This window comes from Cottoperca gobio, chromosome 9, assembly GCF_900634415.1.
Source record: "Cottoperca gobio chromosome 9, fCotGob3.1, whole genome shotgun sequence".
Lineage (NCBI taxonomy): Eukaryota > Metazoa > Chordata > Actinopteri > Perciformes > Bovichtidae > Cottoperca > Cottoperca gobio.
In genome coordinates this window covers 24,734,769-24,758,539 of record NC_041363.1, presented here as the reverse complement: position 1 = coordinate 24,758,539, position 23,771 = coordinate 24,734,769, and the positions used below count along the sequence as shown (strand labels likewise).

The window sequence follows — 23,771 nt, the reverse complement described above, 5'->3', positions numbered from 1 at the left end:
GCATGTCTATTGGAAACTTGGCCTTTTACCTAAACTTCTAGCCACAGGGAATGAAAAATAATTCAATACCTGACTTTATTTCACGGTGATGCATTGTGTAGCTGTAGTGTGGCTGTTAGATCAGTAAAAATAGACCCTCAGAAGGAAACTCAAAGCTCATTCAGCAGAAACCCCACAAGCACAATTTTCACAAGACAGGAAAAGTGCAGGGTGCTACTATGCACACTTCCTTATTTGCTGCTTTATAAAGATAGACTCCAGTCCATTCACCCTCACAGACTCTCACTTCACTCTCACATCCTCATTGGTGCTGAAACATCAAACAACTGCCAAGATGATGACTAAACCACTGCTCCTCCTGGCTGCTCTGATGCTCTGCTGCTGCATCGCCTCTCTGCAAGGTAAGAGATTTTTCTTTCATATTCAAACAATTAATGACATAGTTAGATAGTTTTCTTCTTCGTAACTCTGTAATCCAGTCTATTGGATTGCTTTCTTTCTTTTAACCTTTAATTCCTTTATCTTGTTTTATTTTACCAGATTAGATACTTTTCATTATTTTCACTTATTAGTCAAGTTAATAGATTGATAGATTGAAGTGTTAAAGTCGTTTGACACAGCAACAGAAATATCTTAAATCAAGGTTCACTTTTTCTGGAGCTTTCAACTGCACCTTACGGTTTATCTAAGCCAATGGAGTTTGCTCATGTAAGACCACCTGTTATCACATAAACTGTGTAATTGAGCAAACTCTGTCCTATCAGTGAGATGCAGTTGAAAGCTCCAGAAAGAGCTGCTCGCAAGACAGACCTTGAGTTAAGCTTTTTTGTCAAACAAGACAAGTTTCCAAGCTCAAGAATGAACTTTGACACTCAACATAATTTTGTGTCTTTATTGACATACACATAGCAGCGTTTTTAGTTCGTTGTGATTTTCAGGGGTTTGTCGGGGGGAACATTTGTGTTTAAAATGTCATTTTGAGGCAAAGTCCGACTGTTGTTTACCAACAGACTGAGATTATAATTAAACTTGATAATTAAGCTTTATAAGTGTTACATTTTCACAGCTCTTCCTAAGGAGAGGTGTCTCTGCATACGGAGGACCGATACTCCCATGCCTGGTCGAGTCATTAGGAGAATTGAGGTGATTCCTATTTCAGGATACTGTCGTCGGGCTGAAATCATGTGAGTAGTCAAGATTGATTCAAAGACTGAAGGACTTTTTTGTTACAGCTGCCGTCAGTATTTATGGTTTTATGATTAATAAGTAAAACACACTCCATTATAAGCTTAACATTGACATTTAACTTCTCAAAAAGTACTGTACAAAAGCCAAATATACCAGTGGTGGAAGAAGTACTCAAGAGGTAGCAATAACACAATGTAAACACACTAAGTCCACATTCTACCCACCTAAAGCGAGTAATACCAGCAGAATATACAGTCCTTTAAGTAAGTGAAAGTATTCATCATGCAACATAAAACATACAATATTTCTCTCTGAAATGTATTGAAGCAAAAATATAACATAGCACAAATTTTTCTTTTTAATCTTTGGAGCGTGTCAGGCTCGCTGTTTATGCTGAGAAAAGCTAATCGCCTCTCGGCCTTCAGCTCCAACCTTATCATCTCTTGGGAGGAAAGCATAAAAGCATATTTCGTATTATTGTGCTATTGATATAATTTCCATCTCTGCTCTGGTTTGACATTAGAGCTTGGATTAGCACACAGATATATGCTTGTTAACTAAATGCACTCAGAGCAAAAGTGAAAGTACTGGTTAAAAAGTACAAAGTTACACAAAATGAAAAAAACTTAAGTTATCAACTAGTACTTCAAATTACACATCTACAGCACTGTACCACTTCAGTAAACGTCCTTTATGTTCCACTTCTGTTCTAACTCTGAATCTCTGAGAATGTTTACTTTGAAATGTAACCCCTCTCTTTCTCCGCAGAGTCACCAGGAGGGACGGCTCTAAAGTTTGTGTCAACCCCAAGGCGGACTGGATCAACGTCCTGCTCAGTAATTTGAGAAAGTAATGATTTGCTTTTATTTATTCTTTATCAGTGATTGCATTCTTAACATCAACATAATTATATGCAAAAATAAATAAAAAAGTTGAGTAGATGAGAAAGAAATCTCTCCTTAAGTGTGAGGATTTGTTATCATTGTAAACGAAATATCTTTGCATTTTGGTCTTTGAAGTTTCTCACATTTCATTGACTAAAACAATTAGGCTAATCATTGAAAATAAGCTTACGTTGCAGCCCTAAACTAAATAAGTCATGGTGGTGGTCACGGAGATGTGTCATTACCTTCTAATTTAAAAACAAATCAACTAATTCAGTCTTTTGTCAGCAACTTATGAAAAAAAATTAAACAATACAAGCTACACATCCCCAAATTTCCCTCCAACTCACTGTTGATGTTTTGAAAACTCCAGTATATTTGTTGTTGTTGTGTTGAGCTTTGAAATATCAACAGAGAAATGAAATGATCTTTTATCTCTAAGTCTTTTTTGACATGGAAAGGTTTCTGTTGTCTCGTTCTCTGTCCCTGAAAACAAATACAAACAAAAAAAGTAATTATTTTCGCTGCCCTCTTCCATGGCAATGTGCATTTACTGATATTTCATTGTGTCTAAAGGAAGCGGTAACAAAGGAAGGGCTTCCTCTTGTGTTGGTCATCAGTTATCAATAGGATAATGGTAATAAAAAACTTCACCACAATCGTAAAATACTGTATATATTCTCCACCGGTTAAGTCAGCCATGACACTGTTATTGTTATTCACTCCTGTCTTTTCTTGTCTTGTTTTAATTACAGCAAAGACGTGAACGACGTCTAGACCACTACGTCACCCACCTATTAATCAACTGACTTCTGATTTTTGAAATGGCTTCATTTTAATGTATCAAGCTGTGAGTAGGAGGGCTGAGCTTTAAAAACTAACTTTGTAATTCAAATTTGATATATTGAACACCTTAAGTAGACAGTTTTCTTCTTCTTCCTTTCTGGTGTTTCCCTTTTGGAAAAATGTTATTGTCAAAAGCCACAAGTCTGTTCTGTGAAGTGTTTATTACAAAATAAATACGGAATGCTTTCCTGTAAATGTGACATAATGTGAAACAATGTGAAACAAATGCATCGATGAAATTTGCGATGGTGCTGTAACCTTTGACATGTTTGTGTTTTGTGTTGTATCCATCATCACTTGTTTTCTCATAATAAATAAAATACGCTGACAAGACTCTTCAAAAAAAAAGGATGTTTATTGCCTCAGGAGGTGGAGAGAGCCGGGGCTTTGTGTGGAGAGATGATACAGAGGTGACTGAGGTGTAACGGCTCACATATCAAACACAGCTGTAGCCTTTGTAGAAGTCCGCCATTCCTTTGTGGAAATATCAGAGATTCAATAAGGCAAGACATTATTTCTACACATACTAGAGTGTAGAGACAAAATGAGTAGCTTCTTCGGGTCCACAGGAACCACTGGGGCGCACAAGAGTTCAAGACTAAAACACTCCTTTACCCTAAATATCAGCTTTTGGGACAACACATTTTATTTATCATCCCCACAAAAACTGTTTCAGTGTTTGTTATAATTTGCATTGGATTTTATTGTTTGTCTTTTTCTTTTCAAACACTTTAGAACTTTGGTGAACGTTGTACTCCAGTGATTTAGTATCTCAATTTCAGAAAAGTGTGGCATAAATTATAAGTGCATTATCATAAAAGAGGAAAATGTTATCTTTCAAATGATATGAAAGCAGGACAATTCCAAGTAGAACAGGAGGTCTTCATCCAACAATGATGAAGGGTCGTGTAGTCACTCGTATTTTAAAGTTTTATATATATAGGTCATCCTGTTTTTGATAAACTTGTCATTTCTCTCGTGAAAAGAAACAAAGTCATTTAGTTTCTTACACTGACTTTAAATCTTTTCATGTATCTGTTCATTATTATCTGCAGTGTTTGGGATTCACACTTCACTGGGCCTTCATGACTTTAGAGAACAAAACTTGATTCTTCGCCCACAATGTGCAACTCTAACTTTCACAACAAATGTAAAAAAGACTTCTACAAAGGATAAATCTGTTTCTCCGTCTCCAGCACTTCCACCTACGTTAGACACACTTCCACTTGTCCTCGCAGGCAAACAGTAACTTTCGTTTTTCTAGCAGTTTTGCACCTTCCTGACATTTCATTGTCAGACATGACGAACACTTTGGCTGCCACAATACCAAACCTTCAAAGTTCAGCAGCTCTCCACCACAAAGCTGCAAGTTTTCCTTCCAACCAAACAGTCACTGACTGCTTCCTCTCGTCTCCGGCGGTGGCTGCTTGGATTGAAAACCAATGTGGTGAAGAGCTGCTCGTCTGGAATCTGATAACTGAAACTTATAAGAGGTTTAAGTGTAGTTCTTTAAAATCCTCTTGAGAAATAAAGTAGCACCTTTGTTGGTGACTGCTGGTGGCTGAGGATCCTCACCCCGTTTCACTTCACATGAATAAAACAAATCTGCTGAAGGTTGCCGATAGGGAGCAACTTTAATATACTTTTCTAGGCATGCTCCAAAGAAATAGTTTCTAGAAATAACAGCTTTGCATTTCTTGTTCTCGTCACTCTTGGAATTGACAGAAGGCAATTGCAAGTTTGAGGGAAAGACGGTGAAACTGGTTTTTTTTGTATCTGTCAAATCAAGTGATGGGAGACTTTTACAGCGTTTTGACACTAAAGTTGCTGCCTTTTCTTTTTGTGGTCCAAATCTAATGGCCTCATTCCAGCAAATCCACCAGTGTATTAACCTGTGGTCAAAAAGGTACTGAAATATTCATGATACATCATGTATTTTAAAAGTTCAAATTGTGCATATTCTAATTTATTTAGCACATATTTGGCATTTATTATATTTTTTAATTCCTTTTCCACAATCGTTATTAATCATTATTTACAGATTAATACACAGGTGAGAAAAGATTCCAGCAGCAACTTTTTAAGTTCAGGTTTCCCAGTTCGGACGCAGCGTTGTGAACGTCAAATTCATCATGTAACAGCAGATTAAAGACAACAAACCCTTCGTTCAAACGCTAAATGCTTTGTAGATAATTCTCATGCATCTTATTGGCCACCAAGACTAAAAACCTCATGTTAACGATGGCGATGCTGTAAAATCAGCCCAAATGAACAGCGGAAAAACCATGGCCAACAACAGGATGTTTCCATTTAGAAATCGCATGCAATGATGGTCGAGATAATCCTGTGAAACACACAGCAACCTCTTAGTACAGAAAAACCATGGAAACCAAAAAACTAGTGAGAGATATGTGGTAGAAATGATTTTTCCTTGATGTCATGGATACAAAAAAAGCTGTTTGAATAAAAAACAAAGCCATTCTGAGGTGAGCAATGATTCCACAATTTCAATCCCTCATGCTCTCATCCCCAAGAGGGATTGGATGGATGATGGATGAATGGATGATGGCGCTGGGTTAATCTCTGAGCGTCTTGGTCTCATGGGCAGTGCTGCTGTTGGAGAGATTTGTACAAACTAGGCACGTTGTTTGTAGAAAAAGTATGCGAGTTGCGCTCTACAGAGACAAAATTAACAGGGAAAATGCATATATGTAATGATAGTTTGATATTATTGTGGAAAAAGTAAAGGAAGTGGCTGTGGATGATGTGTGTGAAGAGACATGTGAAAGAGGGGAAACCAAAATAAATCTCAGAATGTGAAAAGCTTTGAGGGGATACTGAAGAAATAAAAGCCATCAAGACAAACTGCTTTTAAACCTAGAACATTTATCTTTTTTTCTCAAAAACTTGGTAATACTGAATTGTACAAAGTACCAATTGAAAGACTGCATGTTTGTTGAAGACAGAAAATGCCCGTAGTTCAAAAACAAAGTTGGGCAGAGACCAGTTTCGTCTCTACAAGAGTATCAGAGACAGGTAGAGGTGGTATTCACATACAAGATCTTAGTGCACCGGGCAAAGAAAAAGAAAAATCTCACACCAGGTACATCTTTGATTTGTGAGAAGAAATGTGCCCCTTAATCAGAGAATGGTACATTCTCCTCACGGATGTGAAAGACGCCCCGTCATACAAGGCAATTTAATTTATGTACAGCTGTCGTACAAAATCAGAAAACCCTGTGAGGTGAGTTTAGGAGTGAAGTATAGGCCTCAAAATGCTCACAAAGATAGACTTCAACTCCACCAAAACTGGAGGTGTATCCGTTAGCGTTAGCGTCAAATCATGTGCAAATGAAGCAAAGCTGACACTGACTGCGGCTTAAAGCTGAGGTTACAGGCTGCTGTGTTGTGCTGACACCATTTATCCCAAAATGATGGCTTTCCTTTCAAATACGCAGAGAAAATGCTTCGACTAATTTACCTAATTGAATCTCAACACGTCAGGGTTTACTAGACACTACAGTGTGAAATGTGCCAGATATGTTAAACACTGAGTGCATGCTGCAGGCAGCTATTATAGAGTCCCTCTGCATAAGTAGGGCTGGGTATCAAACCTTAATATTTGCTTTTGTACCAGTCGATAGAGAAATGTCCCGGACTGAAAGCTGCCATCGAATTTTCAACAGATTCTTTAAACAGTGTTCCTGATTTTATGTAATGAAGTTGTACGGCTTTGTTCCAGTTTGTTCCCAACCTTTCCTGCTGGCGACAGCTTAATAAAATGCCACGTCGCCTTGCTGCCACTTGTTGCAGGTTGCATGTCTCAATCAGAGAGATTCTCTTTTTAGATTTTAACTGACACCAACTATGTAGGACGAATCCCAAAAATAAAGACTTCTCTTGTTTGTTACCTTGTCATTCATCTCATGACTCCAGGTCCGGGGCCACTGGTTTACACAACATTAAGCATTTGGAAGTTTCTTAAAATGTTGACATTATGAATCTCAGGTGCTGAGTCAGTATTGATACCCAGTCCTACCCCTGCATTCAGTGATCCTATCATCCCACATTGATACTTGAGCCTCTCTTATAAGCCTGACATCTAAACCAAATGACAATGTTTTATAAAAAATAAATAAAAGTGTTAACACCAAATTTATCTGAATGCTTTTTTGCACCTCAAAAATTTTGATTAATTTAAATTTCCCAAGTTATTATTTCTGGGATGGAGCAAAAGTGCAGCAGCAGTTTCATTAAAAGAAATGCACCATGGCGTGGGATCTCTACAACAACAACACACATGTATGTAAGTACGTACATTACCTGTGCTTTATAAAGGATTTTCAAACCAATAGCTTCCTGTTTGGTTTTGCTCTTATGACACGACTGAGAGGTACTGTTGGATGCATAGCATAGCCCTGAGTTACAACTTACATAAAGGGCTATTAGTTCTAATCATCTGACACAATTATACAAAGTCCACAGGAATCTGGCAACAACCAATCTCATAGTGAGCCTTTGGTAAATACATTCGGCTCCTGGTCTCCAATCACTGGCAGATTCTTCTCAGGAAGATTTTCTTTCTTTCTCTGGAACCAATAAATAAATATTATCTTATTGTGGACAGAGCACAAGTCCCTCATTCTGCGGACTCTTTGGCCAGTCAGCTGAGGGGAAACGGGACCATACTTTTTTAAGACCGTAGGTGTTTAAAAGCACGACTTCCAAAGCTAAAAGTATAAAGAGCATTTTTTGGTTGGGATTGTGTTTAAAATATTAAATTAGCCAAAGAGTAGGGGGATAATTTGATTGCATTGTTTATTAATATTTGGGATTTAATCTCTTATTTTGGCCTGAACTGATTTTATGACTGTGCTGAACGCTCACAAGCTGCATCTTTTAAACTACAGTGAGCATGAATCTGATGAGATTCACACTCTGCAAGTAAAATATTTAGCAATGATCAAAGAGAGGTTCAAGTCCCATTTTATGGAAGAAAAAAATTCATAGATGTGAATGTAGCACTTCAGTAACATTCACGTAGCACCATGAGGCGGCTTTCAGGTTGAGATTTGCTACCTGGTAAGAAGGACGAGTCAGGTGACATCCTTAAAACTGAACCAGGCTGCATAATCCCAAATTATGTGGAAATGGGATGCAGAAAAAGTTTGATTTGACAGACATGAGATACTTTCCATTATTAAGTATCAATCTGAAAGCCCCCAAAACATTCTGTCATTTATTTTATTATTAGTGCTGCTGTTCTGCGATCACAGGCAGCTGGGACATTCCCAAGTGAAACACACCCGTTTAGTGTTACATGACTTTTTAAATGCCAAATCAGTACTTGATAACCTTAAAAGCTGCAGTTATTTTCTCCACATTTGAATTACGTTTGTTTGGCGTTTCTCAGCTGATCAGAATTGAACATCTATGAACCTGTGTTTACAAAGAGGATGTAAACAAATCCTTCACATCCTTGTAAACATTCCTGACTTTCAGTTGTTTGTACTGTTTCTCCTTTCGTTAAAAAACCTGTCAGTTCATTTGGGAGTGATCGCAGGTTCCAGTTTTATAGACTGTGGCTTTAACACAACACACATGTTGTGGTGCAGCATTAATGTTGTTGTGTTTTTACTCTAAAAACATTCACAGATGTGTGAAATGTTGAAATAAACCTAAATTAAATTCAGCTAATCTGCTGACATTTGTTTACTTTATGTTTAAAAAGTTGAAAAAGTAGCATTAGTTAAAGGTTTGTGGTTGTGATCTAAGGCAAAAAAAACAATTGACATTGGGGGTTACCATAGCAACCTCATCCCAAGCCCAACATTTGGTATCAAGCCTTTTCAAGGGGAGAAAATGTAATAAAACAAACATTTACAGTGTGCAAAAACACAAAAAGGAGCAACAAACGGGCAAATACTTCACTCCTTTTGGGTAGGTGTGTCTCAGGGTCGGATGGTGTCTGAGTTTTAACATGATCTGTAATCTGTATAGGGTCCTGTTTACAGCTGGAGGGGGGGGGGGGGGGGACAGTGTTTTGAAGGTGAGGCAGGAAGGGTTGGCCGGGCTCTCAGGCTGCACTACCTGTGGACCGGCAGGTGCAGCCCGTTGAGGGGGTTGAGCGGGTGGGGCGGGGGAGGGTGCAGCTCCAGCTGGGCCAGCAGGGAGAAGTGGTCCGAGGGGATGTGGGGGTGGGGGCAGCCGGTGATGTTGTTGTCAATGAGCCACTGGCTGTCCAGCGGTCCCATCAGGCCCAGGACACTCATGTGGGTCTTTGAGAAGAAGATGTAGTCGATAACCCCCTGCAGACACAAACACAGGATGTGAGAACAACTTCAATATGTTCCTAGTGGGACTGGGACTGAACGCTTTGTCATATTCTGCATCAGATCAGGGATTTCCTTTTAAAAGAAGAAGGAAAAAATGAATTTAATGCCGAGATTTAGATGAGAATATTCACTCTGATGTACACTCAACACGAAGCTAAAGCCAGGAGACTGTTGGCTTAGCACACAGACTGGAAACAAGGGGAAACAGCTAGCCTTGCTCTGTCTGAAGGTAACAGAACCTCCATGTACAGACTGGTAGACAGATTGTGTTACCTTTGGAAAGAGGCTAGTTGTTACCCTCAGTTTCCAGAGGGGAAACAACTAGCTTCCTGTTTTGTGCAAAGCTGGTGGCAGACATGAGAATGGTTTCAATCTTCTCATCTAACTCGCGGAAAAATGTATTTCCCCAAATGTCACAAAGCAACTTTGCCAAAATAAGTGTGGGGTAATCCTGGCATCTGTATCAAAACCTAACTAACACATGACACTAGTAATGTCACTCCTGCAGGGAAACTGCAACTGGGGAAGAATATGTTGGATATAATTATGGTCTGGAGAACATTCCCTGAAACACATTGAGCCCAGCAGCTGGACTTTTCAGTCAAAAAAAAAAACTATTTAAATTTGCAAATGATTAATCATTCTGCAACTGCATATTTATCATCTAAAAGAGATGTGTTTTTAAGAAGTTTGACAACATTTTTTGCGTATAGGAAGGGTTCATGCTTCTCAAAGCTAAAGGCTCGTACACTTGTAATATGACGACGATGCATCTGTAGAACTAACGGCTGCAAAAGGAAAACGAACTACACAAAACAGGTTCGATTGTTCCTTAAGTCCCAAAGATTTGCCAAAAAACATCTTAAGGATCCGTTTGCTTCTTCTTTGTCTCTGTAAGAACCTCTGCGTGTTGCAGGTTTGTGGATGGGGAAGGCCATTGTTACTAATATAAAAACCAAGAGCAAAGAAAAACACGACTGTGTGTCACAACTGCCTGCAGGAGTCATCAGAAACCACAGCAGAGACCCCAAGACATATCAAAACAAATACAGGCATATAAAAAAACACATCTAAAGGAAAAGTGTAGTAAAGTTGTGCTGTGTTGTTTTGTAGCACTTTAAAGAACATTCCTCAGTTGATTGATCAGCACATCTGTCTTTACTGTAAACCAGGAACTGATATTTCCCTTCATCTTTGTCTATATATATATATATATATATATATATATATATATATATATATATATATATATATATATATATATATATATATATATATATATATATATATATATATATATATATATATATATATATATATATATATATATATATAGAGATTAAAACTATTATTTGATTTTGATCCTGACTTCGTGAGTTTCTTTAAGAACAGCTATTGTCAGATTTCACTGTTTATGCTCAACTAGTTTGAAAAAAAAGTTTGTAAATGTTTTCCAGTCAGTATTTAAAAGTGGAAAACAATCCGCCTCAGTGAAAGGGAGGATGAACGTGTTTGGTTGAGACATTTGGCCGGTGTTTCACAGGAGTCGCGGTGCATTTATTTCTGCATGCAGTGTACCCGAGCACTTCTGGAATTTGCAAATATCTCTTTCACATCATACATTTTCTAAATCCTTTGGCACAAAATGATGATGAGGAGGCAACAGTTTCTTCACAATCACATCGGGCCTCCAGACTTCACTTCAAGGCCGTAAATCAGCTTGAAAGAACGATACAAGTGGTTTTACATGTTCAGCACATTATCTTCATTATTGCTGACCATTTTCCCGTTTTACAAATGACTATTTTTTTTTAATTGTTCAAGGTAGGGTTCTGTTGTACTCTCGGCAGTTGTAACTTTCTCGCGTTGAGTGGTTCAATTAAGGTTGTCTGCTAAATAGAGACCCATGGCAGCGTGTGGCGGAACTTGTGCAGCCTGCTTTGGGAAATGATAATCAAATGTATTTAAAGCTTTTAAATGTTATAAAAACAGACAGTGCCAATCGGTTTTTACCTTGAAGTCATATGTGTAGTTGGTGTAAGGCATCAGATTGCTGTCGTAGGCGCTCTTTAGCTGGAAGCTGTGCATGATGCTTCCGTCTGAGTTGCCGTTCTTGCCGTTGCAGTTGAAGTTGGTCAGACAGTCACTGTAGCGTAGCTCCTTGAAGTCCTTGTGGTTCTCAGCCACTCCTCCATTGCTGAGGTACTCCACCACACCTGGATCATACAAAACGTGTCCCACATTAATAATCAATCAAATCAAATATTATTTTTAGAGCGCAATATCACAAACTACAAATTATCCTCAGGGGTCTTCTGTACAGCATACGACACCCTCAGTCCTTACACCAGTGTTCATCTTCAGATAAAAGGCGCCCGATGCAAAATGCACGACTGCGGCATCTACTGGCTGATAAGGGAATCTTAAATCAATGCACATTTATTTATATAGCCCAATATCACAAATGATACATTTGTCTCAGTGTGCTTTACAGACTGTACAGGATACGACACCCTCTGTCCGTAGACCCTCGCATCGCACAAGTGAAAACCTCCTAAAAGAAACCCCATAATTAAAGGGGGGAAAAATGGAAGAAACCTCAGGGAGAGCCACTGAGGAGGGATCCCTCTCCCAGGACGGACAGACTGCAATAGATGTCGTTTGTACAGGATAAACTTAAAAATCAATGCAAAGAAACTATATTATATTATAGTGCTGTACCGGATACAACTGCATTTCTATTGATTCAGTTTGAACCTAGTATTTCTGCAGATATAGATATAGATATATAGCTACACTATTAATAGTAGTACACTGTTAGTAGAATTAGATTCCAGTGGTGGCTGCGTAGGATTGTGTCTGACTCGTTTGATCCAAACATCTGCAATAAATCATGAGTCCTAACCCCGTCGCAAGAGTTCAGAATGAAACTTCTTCTTGACTTTGTGAGACAGAAATAAAAACCAGATCAGACACGGACCAATCTGAGCCTGTCAGCGGCAAAAACAAGCACTTTGAGTGGACGTACATTGACTGTGCACATCTGAAGGATTACATTGCAGCTTGTTCATCGGCTGCCGCGCTCTCACTCTCTACTGGACCAAATTCAGAAGTTGTTTTTCCAATAAGTCACAGACACATAATCATGGGAAAATACTAAAAAAGGAGGTTCCTGAAAAGTGAGAGAGTCCTACCGGAGTCGGGCAGCGAGTTGAGGTCAGCACACAGGACGATGGGGATGGAGGACGGGTCGGAGGTCGGCGAACCGGTCGCCATGGAGCCCGAGGCCCTCTCAGTGATGCTCTTCAGCTCCGACAGGAACATCATGGTTTGGATCAACTTGACGTCCGAGTACTCGGGGTCCCAGTGCATGTGGGCGTTGGCCACCAGGATCAGCTGCCTCTCCTGTGGTGGCTTCATGCCTGAAAACAGAGAAAAATAAAACAGCTGGATTATGCACCAGGTATGCAGTGAATGAAGGAGTGAAAACACATTGGCATTGCATCAGGTGAACTCTCTGCTTTAGGTGAGATGAAAGATCACTAAAGGGGATTATAGAAATGTAAAAACCTCATATATAAGAAAACAACTTTCCAAGTAAGGCTGGTTAAAACCCCAACAACCCCAAATAAAACCGTAACACGGTCTTATTTGGGTTGGTTTGGTTACAGTAAAGCACAAAGCGCTGATGCAACTTTAGAAACTCAGAACGTGCTGAAACGGTAAAAATAAAAGCATTAAAGGGAAGAGAAGGATTTACAGAACGTGAGTGAAAGAGAAACAAATCAAGCACAAACAGGGAAGTTATAATGTACATGTAAGACTATTAAACACACGGAGCAGTACTGTCCTGCAGTCACTCACTCAAAGTTTAATAAATGAACTGATAAATACTGATATATGTTCAACAGAGACATTCTGATCACTTACACATCTACATTCACATACAACTCTTTCATCCTCTATCCCTCCATTCAACGACATCTAATGGATTCTTTGGACTTCTAATCAAAGTCACTGGGGACTCCCCGTGCTATTTTTATTTATTTATAACATATTTTTAAATTGCAGCTTACTGCAATGCACAACCATGGATCCGTGTCCATATTATACAATAATAATAGCACGATGACGAGTCTCAACTGTTTATCTTTAAGCTACATACATGTACAGTAAATATTGACCAGATTGATCATTTACCTGTTCTAAAACTACTGTATTAGTTTATTAACTGTTGATAATTGATTAGTCATCTATCAGCTTCAGGATTTGCTGCTATTTTCTGTATAATATTATTATAAATTGAATATCTTTGGGACGTCACCTTTAGCTCTGTGAACTTGTGACAGGACTTTTCCACTTGCTTCTGACATGTTACATGCCAAACAATTAGATAAAGTCAATATTTGACGGGTTGATTGCTAAACTAAAAAGATAATAATAATACATTTAATTTGTAAAGCGCCTTTCTTAGCTAAAAGCAATCTCAAGGCGTTAAAATAGAAAAGATCATATTTCATTACTGCCGCAGTGGCAAAACCTTGGAGGCCTGAAAAGTGTGCACTTGGATTACAGCACAGCGAAGCAACAGTAACGTTACATCCTGTTTGTGGGTAATGCTCTGAAGATGGTTCCTACCATCGGAGAACATGTCCTTGTTGACCTCGAGCAGAACGGCCACCCCGATGTTGTCTTTGGTCATCACTCTGTTCAGCATGACCTCTGAGCCCTCAGAGTTGGCCATGGCCACCTGGTTGAACTCCACAGTGTGTTTCTGGACCAAAGTAAACCTACAGGAACATCCACAAAGCAGCATCAATATTCATAAATGTCAGATGTAAACATGTCCCTGCTTTATTACAACGCCATTCAAAAGCTTAAAATCAGCTGTTATATTGATGTTTTACTTCTTTCTTCAATAATGACTTTTTTGACGTCAAAACGCCAAATTTATTAATTCAATGTGAAATAGTTTTGGCTCCAAAAGAAGAATTCAATGATTAAAACTTGCACTTAGTCGATGTCCCCACAGTGTTGCGTGACAGAGGAGAATACAGTTCGGATTTGGAATTTGTTTTCCAGTCCAAAAAAGCGCAAGTGAGTCATTGATTACTGAACCACAACAGTGCAGTTGGGCTCTAAATATTTGGTTTGTCCCTCTGCAGTCTACTCAGTGGTTAGATTGAAGCGGTTTAAACTGTGTCAGTATGTGCAGCTGGTATTCTGATCCAGTCCAGCAGTGCTTATTTATATTGGGCCGTTTGAAGAAGAGCTTTGCTAAAGCAAGACGTTACCTGTTAAATGCAGCTTTTTAGAGGCGTTAGTGTGCACTTGACACAAACAGGAACCTGTTCTGGTTTAAATGTGCACACATTCTAATGCTAAGCTTCCAGTTTATTACACCAGTGACGGTGATTTCTTCTATTCTTATTAAACTGCTGCTCAGAGGTGTCTTTGTCTCTTTCTGCCCTTTCAATAGTGCGCCTGGTTGAACCATTGTACGGCGGTTTGTTCTCCATGTGAACGACCATGAAACATATAGAGGAGTCCCTCTCAGACTAACTGTACCCACGCTCTGCTGCAGGTGCACTCCTCTAAATATCACTCAATTAAAACAGAAAACATTCTTGGATATCAAACAACGCAAAAACCTACGAATATATTGAATGAAGTATATTGCGTAAACTCACTTCTCGGTCTTATAGAACACAGCGCAGCCGTCCACGTGTTTCCTCTCCTGTTCAGAAACCAGTTTGGCTCGAGACTTAGGGCAGAAGTAGCCTTCGTAGCCACGCTCCTTTAGCGTTTCAAGAAACATAGCGTAGTACTGCTGTGTCTCCACCTCCTGTAGACACACAGGGCAAGAAAAGTCACCTAACAGAGTCAATGGAACGTATGTGTAAAGTAATAAGCGTCAGCCAAATATAATGGCCCTGGTTACAGGAGGGGGGGGCCCAATTCCCCTGATCCAGATGAGGTGGGTTGGCCCTGAAGATGGATTTCCATAAAGGTGAACAAAGAAGAAGAAGAAGTCTTCTTTGTTGTGGGAAAGACTGACCAACATCAAGTGAGATTGTTTATTCCAAGACTGACAAGATTCATTTCCACTTGTCAGCTTTAAGCTTCAGCTCATGAATAATCCACACAAGGTTCCCGTCAATCATTTCGATGCACAAATCAATAACTTCTCTATAACTTTCCATTTCAAAGAAGGAGGTATACACAAGTATTAAGGATACTTTCCATTTCAATATTGTTTTTCTGAACAGCTAAATAATGTGGTCTTAAATAAATCCAAGCCCAGAAACACTAAGTAATATTGTGAAGTGAAGCAGTCATTCGTGGTCACGATACATCTTTATTATATTTATTATCGTGACACGACACCGGGAGGTGAAATGAGAATGGATTCTTAAAATACTGAGAGCAAAGATTACAGACTACAGATAAGATATGATTGTGGAAAATTACTCCACATAAAATGCAACTGAAGTGTCTGATGCCTCACTTTTCACCTGACTGTGTAGAAAAACCAGTAAACTGCATAAAAAGTAACACCGTTAATCCAGTTATTAATATTTTTTATTAAAAAAAAATTCAAATCCAAAAGTACAATGTTTGCAGCCCAGACCGGCTCTTTGTCAGGTACAGAGGGAATGCATAAACAGAAGTAAGAAATAATAACGGAAGCATTCAACGGCGTCTTTTGAGACGTATAGTTTTGCTGTGTGGGCGGGTCAACAAAGTAATCTGATTACTGTGTGATTTGTTTGGTTTTCTCTGGAAAAGAAAGTGAGCCTTAAATAAAAAGTGTAACCTGGAGGTCCCTCACTTACCTGCAGGCTGATGATGTCAGCGTCACAGCTGGTGATTTCCTCCATGATGCCTTTCTTCCGGTACTCCCAGTTGAGGGCCCAGGACGGACAGTAACCGTACAGCTGTCGCGTGGCGTACTTGTCGCACAGAACATTGTAGCACATGACCATGAACACGGCTGCAGAAAAATACAAAATGATTATTGTTGAGCTCCATGTAGTAGTTTGCTGCCCTACGTATCCGACAGCTGGACATTTTTATGCCTTTATGTTTTCGGGATGTCCGTCCGTCCCATTATCCGGAACGCGATATCACAGGAATGTCTTCAGGGAAGGTCAAAGGTCAAGGTCACTGTGACCTCACAAAACACGCTGTTGGCCATAACTGAAGAATTTATACGCTAATTAAGACAATTCCACACAAATGTCTAATAGGATGAAACGCTGATGATGACATTTTGGACAGACATGGATATAAACTGTAACGTCACTGGTTGACGGAGGAAAACAACCGCAAGGCGGCAATTCTAGTTTATTGTGCAAATGCTGCAGGTCATTACTTTAGGAAAGATATTCACTCATTAACACTTATTGCACTGTTTACTTTGGGTGTGAGTCTTATTCAACACACCTCCGCTTCTCATGACTTGATTCCATTATAAACTATGTAGCTACATTATATTATATTATATTAGGAAGGTATGACACGTTCCAAACGCCAAAGATTTAAGGTTTAATCAAGAAAAGAAGCCACTGCTGTATTTACGAAATCCCAGCTGTGCCTCTCCTTCATCATATCAGCACGTTTCTTGAGTTAAGTGTTCTTTATAAATAAAGAATGAGGTTGTGAGTGAGTTTCATCCTACTTGGCAACTCAAAGAAACTCTACACCCTCCGACACATCACAGCTCCAACAGGGATGTTTCTTTGTTGTGTCAGTGAACTAAACATCACAGCACATTCAGGTTTACTAACCTGACAGAGCAAACACTGTGGAACGAACTTAGTTTTCTGAGCTATTTGAGGGAGGGGTCCCTTATCTTTTAAACTGAAAAATAAGCCGTCGAAATTGCAGTTTAACTAAATTGTTTAACCTTCTCGGATTGTTTTATTTTCCATGACTTTCAAAGGTGTGAAGGCTGAAAACGATCCAGCACTTGAACTACAAGTAAAGGCCAAATGAAAATGTTCATGCACCACAAATGTTTTATGTCTCACTGTTTCTTTATCTTGCTGGTGTTAGTGACCCATTCTGAGATTTAATCAGGAGATTTTATCTGAACACATTGTCCTCGGCCGAAATGTCTTGAAACATAATTATTGGTGATTTTGATATTTATTTTGACAATCCAGCTGATACCGGTGTTCGATAAGTGCTTATTCTTCTTTTTCTTTTACAACTGATCTCATGAAGCCTGATGCAGCTTTAAATGAAAAGGAATATATGCGTCACCTAGACATATGGCATACAGCAGATGTGCATTGCAATGACTTTGACCTTGACGAACGTACCTGAGGGACTCATTTGGTCTCGATCTTTCAGAGTGATCCAAGGTCTTTGGGGGAGCTGCTCTGGGTGCACTGCAAACAGGGCACAAGGGAAATTAGGGATGAGTGCTCACATGACAAACACAAAGGTTATACCTGCTATGATGCACCTGTGTTGCTCAGGTTTATAATAAACTGCAGGTCAAGTATGCATGAGTTCCTATGAGCGGCCATGCGGTGAGGTGAAGCGGTTCATTTACCTGCTAGATTGTCGAGCATGTAGTTCAAAAGCTTTCTGGTTCCGTCCGGCTCCTGGTACAGATTGAGGATGTCTTGGGACAACGGGTTTCCTGCAAAACAATCACATCATAACTATAAACTATATATATAAAAAAGCAAAGCAGGGAGTGTTAAGTAAAGAAATAATGACCAGTGGCTGTCAGAATTCACTTGGTCATTTTAAACGGTCAGAATTTCATTTAGAATCTATAATTGAGTCCAAATAACAATAATGAATAATAAAAAGAAAAGCCTCACCTTTTAGCCCCAAGGTTTGTAACTGGAAAAGCCTGCCAAGTTCATAAGGCAGAACTCTTAAAAGATTGTTGTTTAAAAGCAATTCCCTGCAAGAAAAGGGGACAAACATATCAGTGTTTTGTGCCTCAGTGTTTTCTGTTGTCTAACAATGTGCTACTTCCTCGTCATTGATGTATTTTTACTGGGGTCAAAACATCTACCACGTTGTCATTTGTTGTCCTCCAGTCATAAAGTGTCTTTGCTTGTCATCTTCGTTCTTTTATTTGTTTGTCAGTTTTGGAGGAAGATGCTTTTTTCTGAGCAGAACTACTCCCACCCGCACAGTTCATAATCTTCCTCTTTCTTCTGAGTGTTTGATCGCTGTGTTTTTATCATCATGCTTTTGATCCCTTTTCTTCTATGCTTTGGGATTGTTTGGCACATAATCCCTTTAATGAATCCAAACAATGATTTATTTTGAGAGACAAAACACACACGGTTAAGTGAAGTGAAGGTTTTGCACAAAGATTTGATCCTTTGAGTAAAACTCAAACAAGTGGTCACAGATATTGCTTCGAGTTTCAAATAAAGATTAACGAAGCAGAGAGCCTCATTAATTAAGTCATGATATGTTATATTAGTTACACACATTACATCTGAAGTTCACATCTGGTCCAAACGTTATGATGATACTGTCAGTATTTACCGTTTGAATTGTCTCTTTATTAAAACCAAAACCAAAATGAATGGAGTAATTACAGAATATTGTTGTCTGTCCTAAAACATTAAGAGATCCTTTGCTAATGCACTTCTCATGTAGGTGATGGGGGAGGAACAGTCATTGTGCTGAAGCTGACACAAGGACAGACGAGCAGTCTGAGTTTATCACCTCCAATAACTACCTAATAACTCATTTCCTGCGGGAAACCCTGTTTGCACAGAGATGATAATAATTGACATGATTTCTGCATCAATGTGATGAAGAACTCTGGTTTGTAAAAAGGTATTTAAATCATAGTATTAGAAAAAAAAAACAGAAATCCCCATGTGGTTCATGCATCAAATTTTTTTTTCCTCAATTGAATTTCCAGAAATGTCACTTTTTAACATCATAAACCCAAACTGCAATGTACATTACATAATGTGTACACTGATTTTATCCACATCTTCCAGCCCCATCGCAGAATATTCAGCCATTCCCTACAGCTCTGCCACAAAGCATAATGGTACATTTAAAAAGCCTTTTTTTAATATCCGGGATATCATTTATCTCTTAACGGGGTCTGATGTCATGTCCCAGAAATCCCTAAAGGACCAACCCACCTGAGAGAGACCATGTTGCCCAGTTCGGCCGGCAGGCTGCGGAGCTTATTGGACGACAGGTTCAGGTAGACCAGGCAGGACAGGTTGGCGATGTCGGGCGGGATGCGGTTCAGGTTGTTGTCGTTGATGTGCAGCGCCGTCAGGTGGGTGAGCGTCCATAACGAGCTGCTCAGGCTCCTCACACGTCCTGCGTCAAGACAAACAACCGACTGTCTTTAAAAAATATATATATATTACTTCCAGGTCATAAGAAAACACAGATTTTATATCCGAGCTTTGTGATCAATCGAACAGGGAACAGACTGACGCTTCAAGACTTCTACTGGAAACTAACGATCTCTTTAGTTTCAAGCCCTTTAAATTCTAGACATTTTCATGCAAAAAACAATAACTACATTCAGTTTTTCATTATCTATACTATTATAAATCCCTTAAAGTTTCCTTTTATTTATCAAGATAGTTTTAAATAATTTTCTGTGTATTAATCTGCGACACAAGACATTTGAAATTACTGCTCAGCTTCAGTTTACACGCACATAAACTGTGAAAAACATACAAACATAAAGACACTGAACACGAGTGCGAGTGAGAGAAAAGATGTCAAGAAGCTTCTCACTAAGAGAAGTAACAAAAGCAAACACACAGGGAAAAACACTGGAAACTTATTATATATTCTGAATCATCTTAGTGATTAAAACAAAGATATTAATACATTTTTAACTCTTTGCTTTTCAAGCACTGAGAAAACTGGACTCAATAAGTAAGAGACCAGTATGAGGCGACTTTGTCTTAATGTTCCATATATAAAAAAGGTGTGGTGCAGTTCAGGTGCAGATTTACACCTGAGCATCGAGGCCTCAGGTGGGATATTTTAAAGTTAGACTGACCAGAAATTTCGAGCTCGGCCCAGTAAGACTTCTTCCCATTGGCCGCCTCCTCCGCTGGCATGATGGTGTAACATCTGCGGGGATCTGGAGGATCATATTTTTCCTTTGGCATACCTGTTAATCTGAAAAACAAAGCAAGACATACAGATATTATTAATTAAGAAACCAAGAAACACTCATTAGCTGCCACTGAGGTGCATCTTTCAATAAAGAAAAAGGATTAAATAAATAATGTTATTAATAAAGCTTAAGTAAGTAGGTTGAATTAAGATTTAAAACAATTATATGAAAAAATAAAATTATTTAGTAATAAGTTATATATATATATAAGTAATTGATAAAAGATACAGTAACAGATATTTTCTGGTTGTGTATTAATCTGTATTTTTGTTTTTATTGATTAATTTGCCAATCATTTCCTTGATTATTCTAGCGATTAATGATCGAGTCTGTAAAAAGTCATAACATGGTAATAAAAATGCCCATCACAGTTTCCTAGAACCCAAAGCAACTTCTCTGAATTGTCAGACAACAGTCCAAAAGCCAAAAATATTAAATTTACAGAAATATAAAATAGAATATCAGCAAATCCTCACATTGGAGAAACTGGGATCAGAGAAAGTTTTTGCCTGATAAATTATTCATACAATTAATCAACTCAAGAAATTGTTCAACTAATTGTTTTAGCTCTACAACAAACCAACAAAAAGGTCCTTGTTGCAACATGTTTTTAATATATACGTTATGCGCTGTGTCTCTAGCACTATGAAATAAAATTGTTGTTTGGAGTGTTTCCAGCGAGTGTGTCCTCTCATGCGGATCAGTATATATGTATATCCGACAACAACGAAAACCGATCTGTCGTGACAAAGATATCACGTTTTTTTCTCCACGTCTCAGTGAATACGGCCACCTGCAAAATATTTTCCCAGTCATTTAAATATTCAAAAAAAGTGGCTGGTGGATTCCGAACCTCACAGCAGCCTCAACCAGCGGTTACCGGCACACGGCTGCATGACAACGCCACAAAGCCTCGACTAAATCTGAGCCAAACCACAGAGGAAGCACCTGGACACAGTTATGACATGCTGCAGTGAAAAGTGGCTTCTACATAAATAGCTGAGACACTGATGTCATAGTAGTAGATATGCGTTTGATTATCAGGATGGTGTTCACCATGTGATTAAAGGAATTCATTTTGACTGTCCAAGCTGGTGGAGATCAAGTTCTGTGAGAAGATCAGGAAAATAAACTTCTGATCTACAAGCAAATAAAATAATGTGTCTTTTAGGAAAGCATCTTTTTCACAAATGTGCCGTGATCATAGGACAAAAAAAAGGAAAACATGCACGTAATCACTAAAAAGTGCTACATGACTTGATTCCCATCTGAATCGGCACTGTGGTCGACTTCTCAGACTTCTTCTTGGTTTTAAAGAACTCTAACACTGAAACATTGGTCATTTTACTACCAATTATGATTGATTTGTCTTTTTTGAATTATATCATGTGATGTTATTGTTTGACAAAATTCAGGCAGATAGATAGACCGCTACTTTATTACTCACAAAGGAAATTCAAGTGTCAATATGATACAACATGTTATGATGTTGCACTTCTGGACTAAACTAACACATACTAGGTATTACAGTTTAAGTTTTACATGTGGGAAGAGTTTTGGCTCATGCAATGTTTCAGTGGATTGAGCTTCACTTTGATTATTTCTCATGTGTATATACAGCAATGTTCTCCCAGCTCAACCAGACACAAAAACAATTCAAAGACTTTCAACCTCTATGTCAGAGTTGTTGAACTTTTTGAAGAGTACGGTACAGAAACACACATTTTGGCCTTCAATAGAACTTGAGTCGCTTATATTTGAAAAACGCATGTATATTATAGCCTTTGGAAGGCATGTTTGTATGCTACCTCTCAGCATGTTTACGACAATATAATTTAACATGCATTGCTGTTAATAACACACCTGGTGTCACGGAAGGTAAACCAGAATGTGTGTTTTCCCAAAGCAGGTAAACATAATAAATGTATTAAATCAAAAGAATATATGTTACTAAAACAGGGTATATTTTTTATAATAACTATGTCATGACAGGAGACAAGGTAGCGCCTCAAAGTTTGATCAATGCAATAAATGAAATGGCTTAAAAGTTACATAATTGCATAAATAACAAGGTTTTCGGAAATAAATACCTCGATCTGATTTGTTATCTTATTAACTTCAAAAACCTTTTTCAAACAAAGTTACTCAGTAAAAGATACAGGAATGTCGTCCTTATGCCTTATGTATCACATCTGCTCTATTAACAGAAACCAGCCAGCTTGCAGTAGGAGCTTAAAAGTCATTTAAACTCCGTTGCCGTCAGTCTGCTGCCCGCATGGCTAAGGGGCACATATAATATTGCATTACTTGTTATTTATTATCCACTGACTTCTGTGCAGCATGCATATGAGCAGAAAAAGCTTGCAAAGGGGGAAAAGGGTGCATGATATTATCCACTATGAGGTTATTCTGGGGGTGAACAAGTTTGGAGAAGACTTACATAACTTGTTTACACACTTCTGGGTCACACGTGAGCGGCTACAGGAAGATATACGGCCTGCTGGCAATGGTTTATATCACAATCATACAGAGACAAGTTGCAACGGCAACTTTCCTCACATGCCCGGGTTGATAACAACAGACTCCGAGGGGCTTGTGACAGAAAACCAGATGAATCTATTGCTTTGACAACTGTTATTTATTTTAACAAGTCAGGAGCTTTTGCAAATGGCAAATATGCAGCGATGGCAACTGCACCAACAGCTGAGTATCCAAACATAGCTGTAATGTCAAAAGTGACAAGCACGTAACATGGATGGGGGCCCGTCCACGTGAAGTTCGGCCAACCGCTCACCAGCTGTCACACCTGGCAACGAGGAAAACATGCCCTCTGGTTATTTATAATTAAACATTTCGAAAATGTTAAAACTATTGAAATATCGTCTAAAGAGAGCACGAATAGGTTAACCGTCCCGGTGAGCTCAAAGCACGGCGTTGGATTTGTTTGGCTAGCGGCAGCAGGGCGCACGCCGCCCTGGCTCACGGAGGCGGACTGCGGGGGTAGACGGAGTTGGTACAAAGGGAAGCGGATTTAACTGTGACATTTAATCCAGGACAACCTGTACAAAGTGTCCACAGCATAAACACAAAGTCAGAATTGGTATTACCTTCATTCGGGAGCGGTAGAAGACGATTTATAGAGGGAATTGGTAGAGACATGCAGACACGGCTGTTGAACCCGTTTAGACCCCGAACGTCTCGGAAACAGAAGGAAGAACAACAAACGCGGCTTCCGCTCGTACTCGTCCGCACACGACTTGCACCCCTAATACATCTATGATGCACCACCGGATTTTCTCCCTTGAACAATGTCAAGTTATTAAAAATTGTTTATAAATACATTTTTAACATTAAGAATAAAATTAAACA

At 38.9% G+C, this 23,771-nt stretch overlaps 2 protein-coding genes across 3 annotated transcripts; one reads left to right on the top strand and one right to left on the bottom strand.

The window, feature by feature from the left end:
- The first annotated feature begins 285 nt into the window (after window positions 1-285).
- On the top strand, window positions 286-3,255 carry cxcl13 (chemokine (C-X-C motif) ligand 13). Of its 2 annotated transcripts, XR_003832774.1 has the most exons (5): window positions 286-401; window positions 1,067-1,184; window positions 1,957-2,037; window positions 2,649-2,709; window positions 2,828-3,255. XR_003832774.1 is itself a non-coding variant. In XM_029439289.1 (4 exons), exons 1-4 carry the CDS (start codon window positions 335-337, stop codon window positions 2,847-2,849), a joined length of 288 nt encoding a protein of 95 aa, XP_029295149.1. In that variant the 5' UTR covers window positions 286-334; the 3' UTR covers window positions 2,850-3,255. The 2 variants fall into 2 exon arrangements, 1 of the variants encoding a protein (XP_029295149.1); XM_029439289.1 differs by lacking the exon at window positions 2,649-2,709.
- Window positions 3,256-5,784: 2,529 nt separating this feature from the next.
- Window positions 5,785-23,653, bottom strand: cnot6l (CCR4-NOT transcription complex, subunit 6-like). The gene is made up of 12 exons (XM_029439288.1): window positions 23,510-23,653; window positions 20,283-20,404; window positions 19,396-19,582; window positions 18,094-18,179; window positions 17,817-17,906; window positions 17,581-17,649; window positions 16,090-16,247; window positions 14,944-15,098; window positions 13,892-14,043; window positions 12,448-12,675; window positions 11,267-11,469; window positions 5,785-9,226 (listed from the first exon to the last, which is right to left on the bottom strand). The coding sequence occupies exons 2-12, from the start codon at window positions 20,392-20,394 to the stop codon at window positions 9,005-9,007; spliced, it is 1,662 nt and encodes a 553-aa protein (XP_029295148.1). The 5' UTR covers window positions 20,395-20,404; window positions 23,510-23,653; the 3' UTR covers window positions 5,785-9,004.
- Window positions 23,654-23,771: the final 118 nt, after the last annotated feature.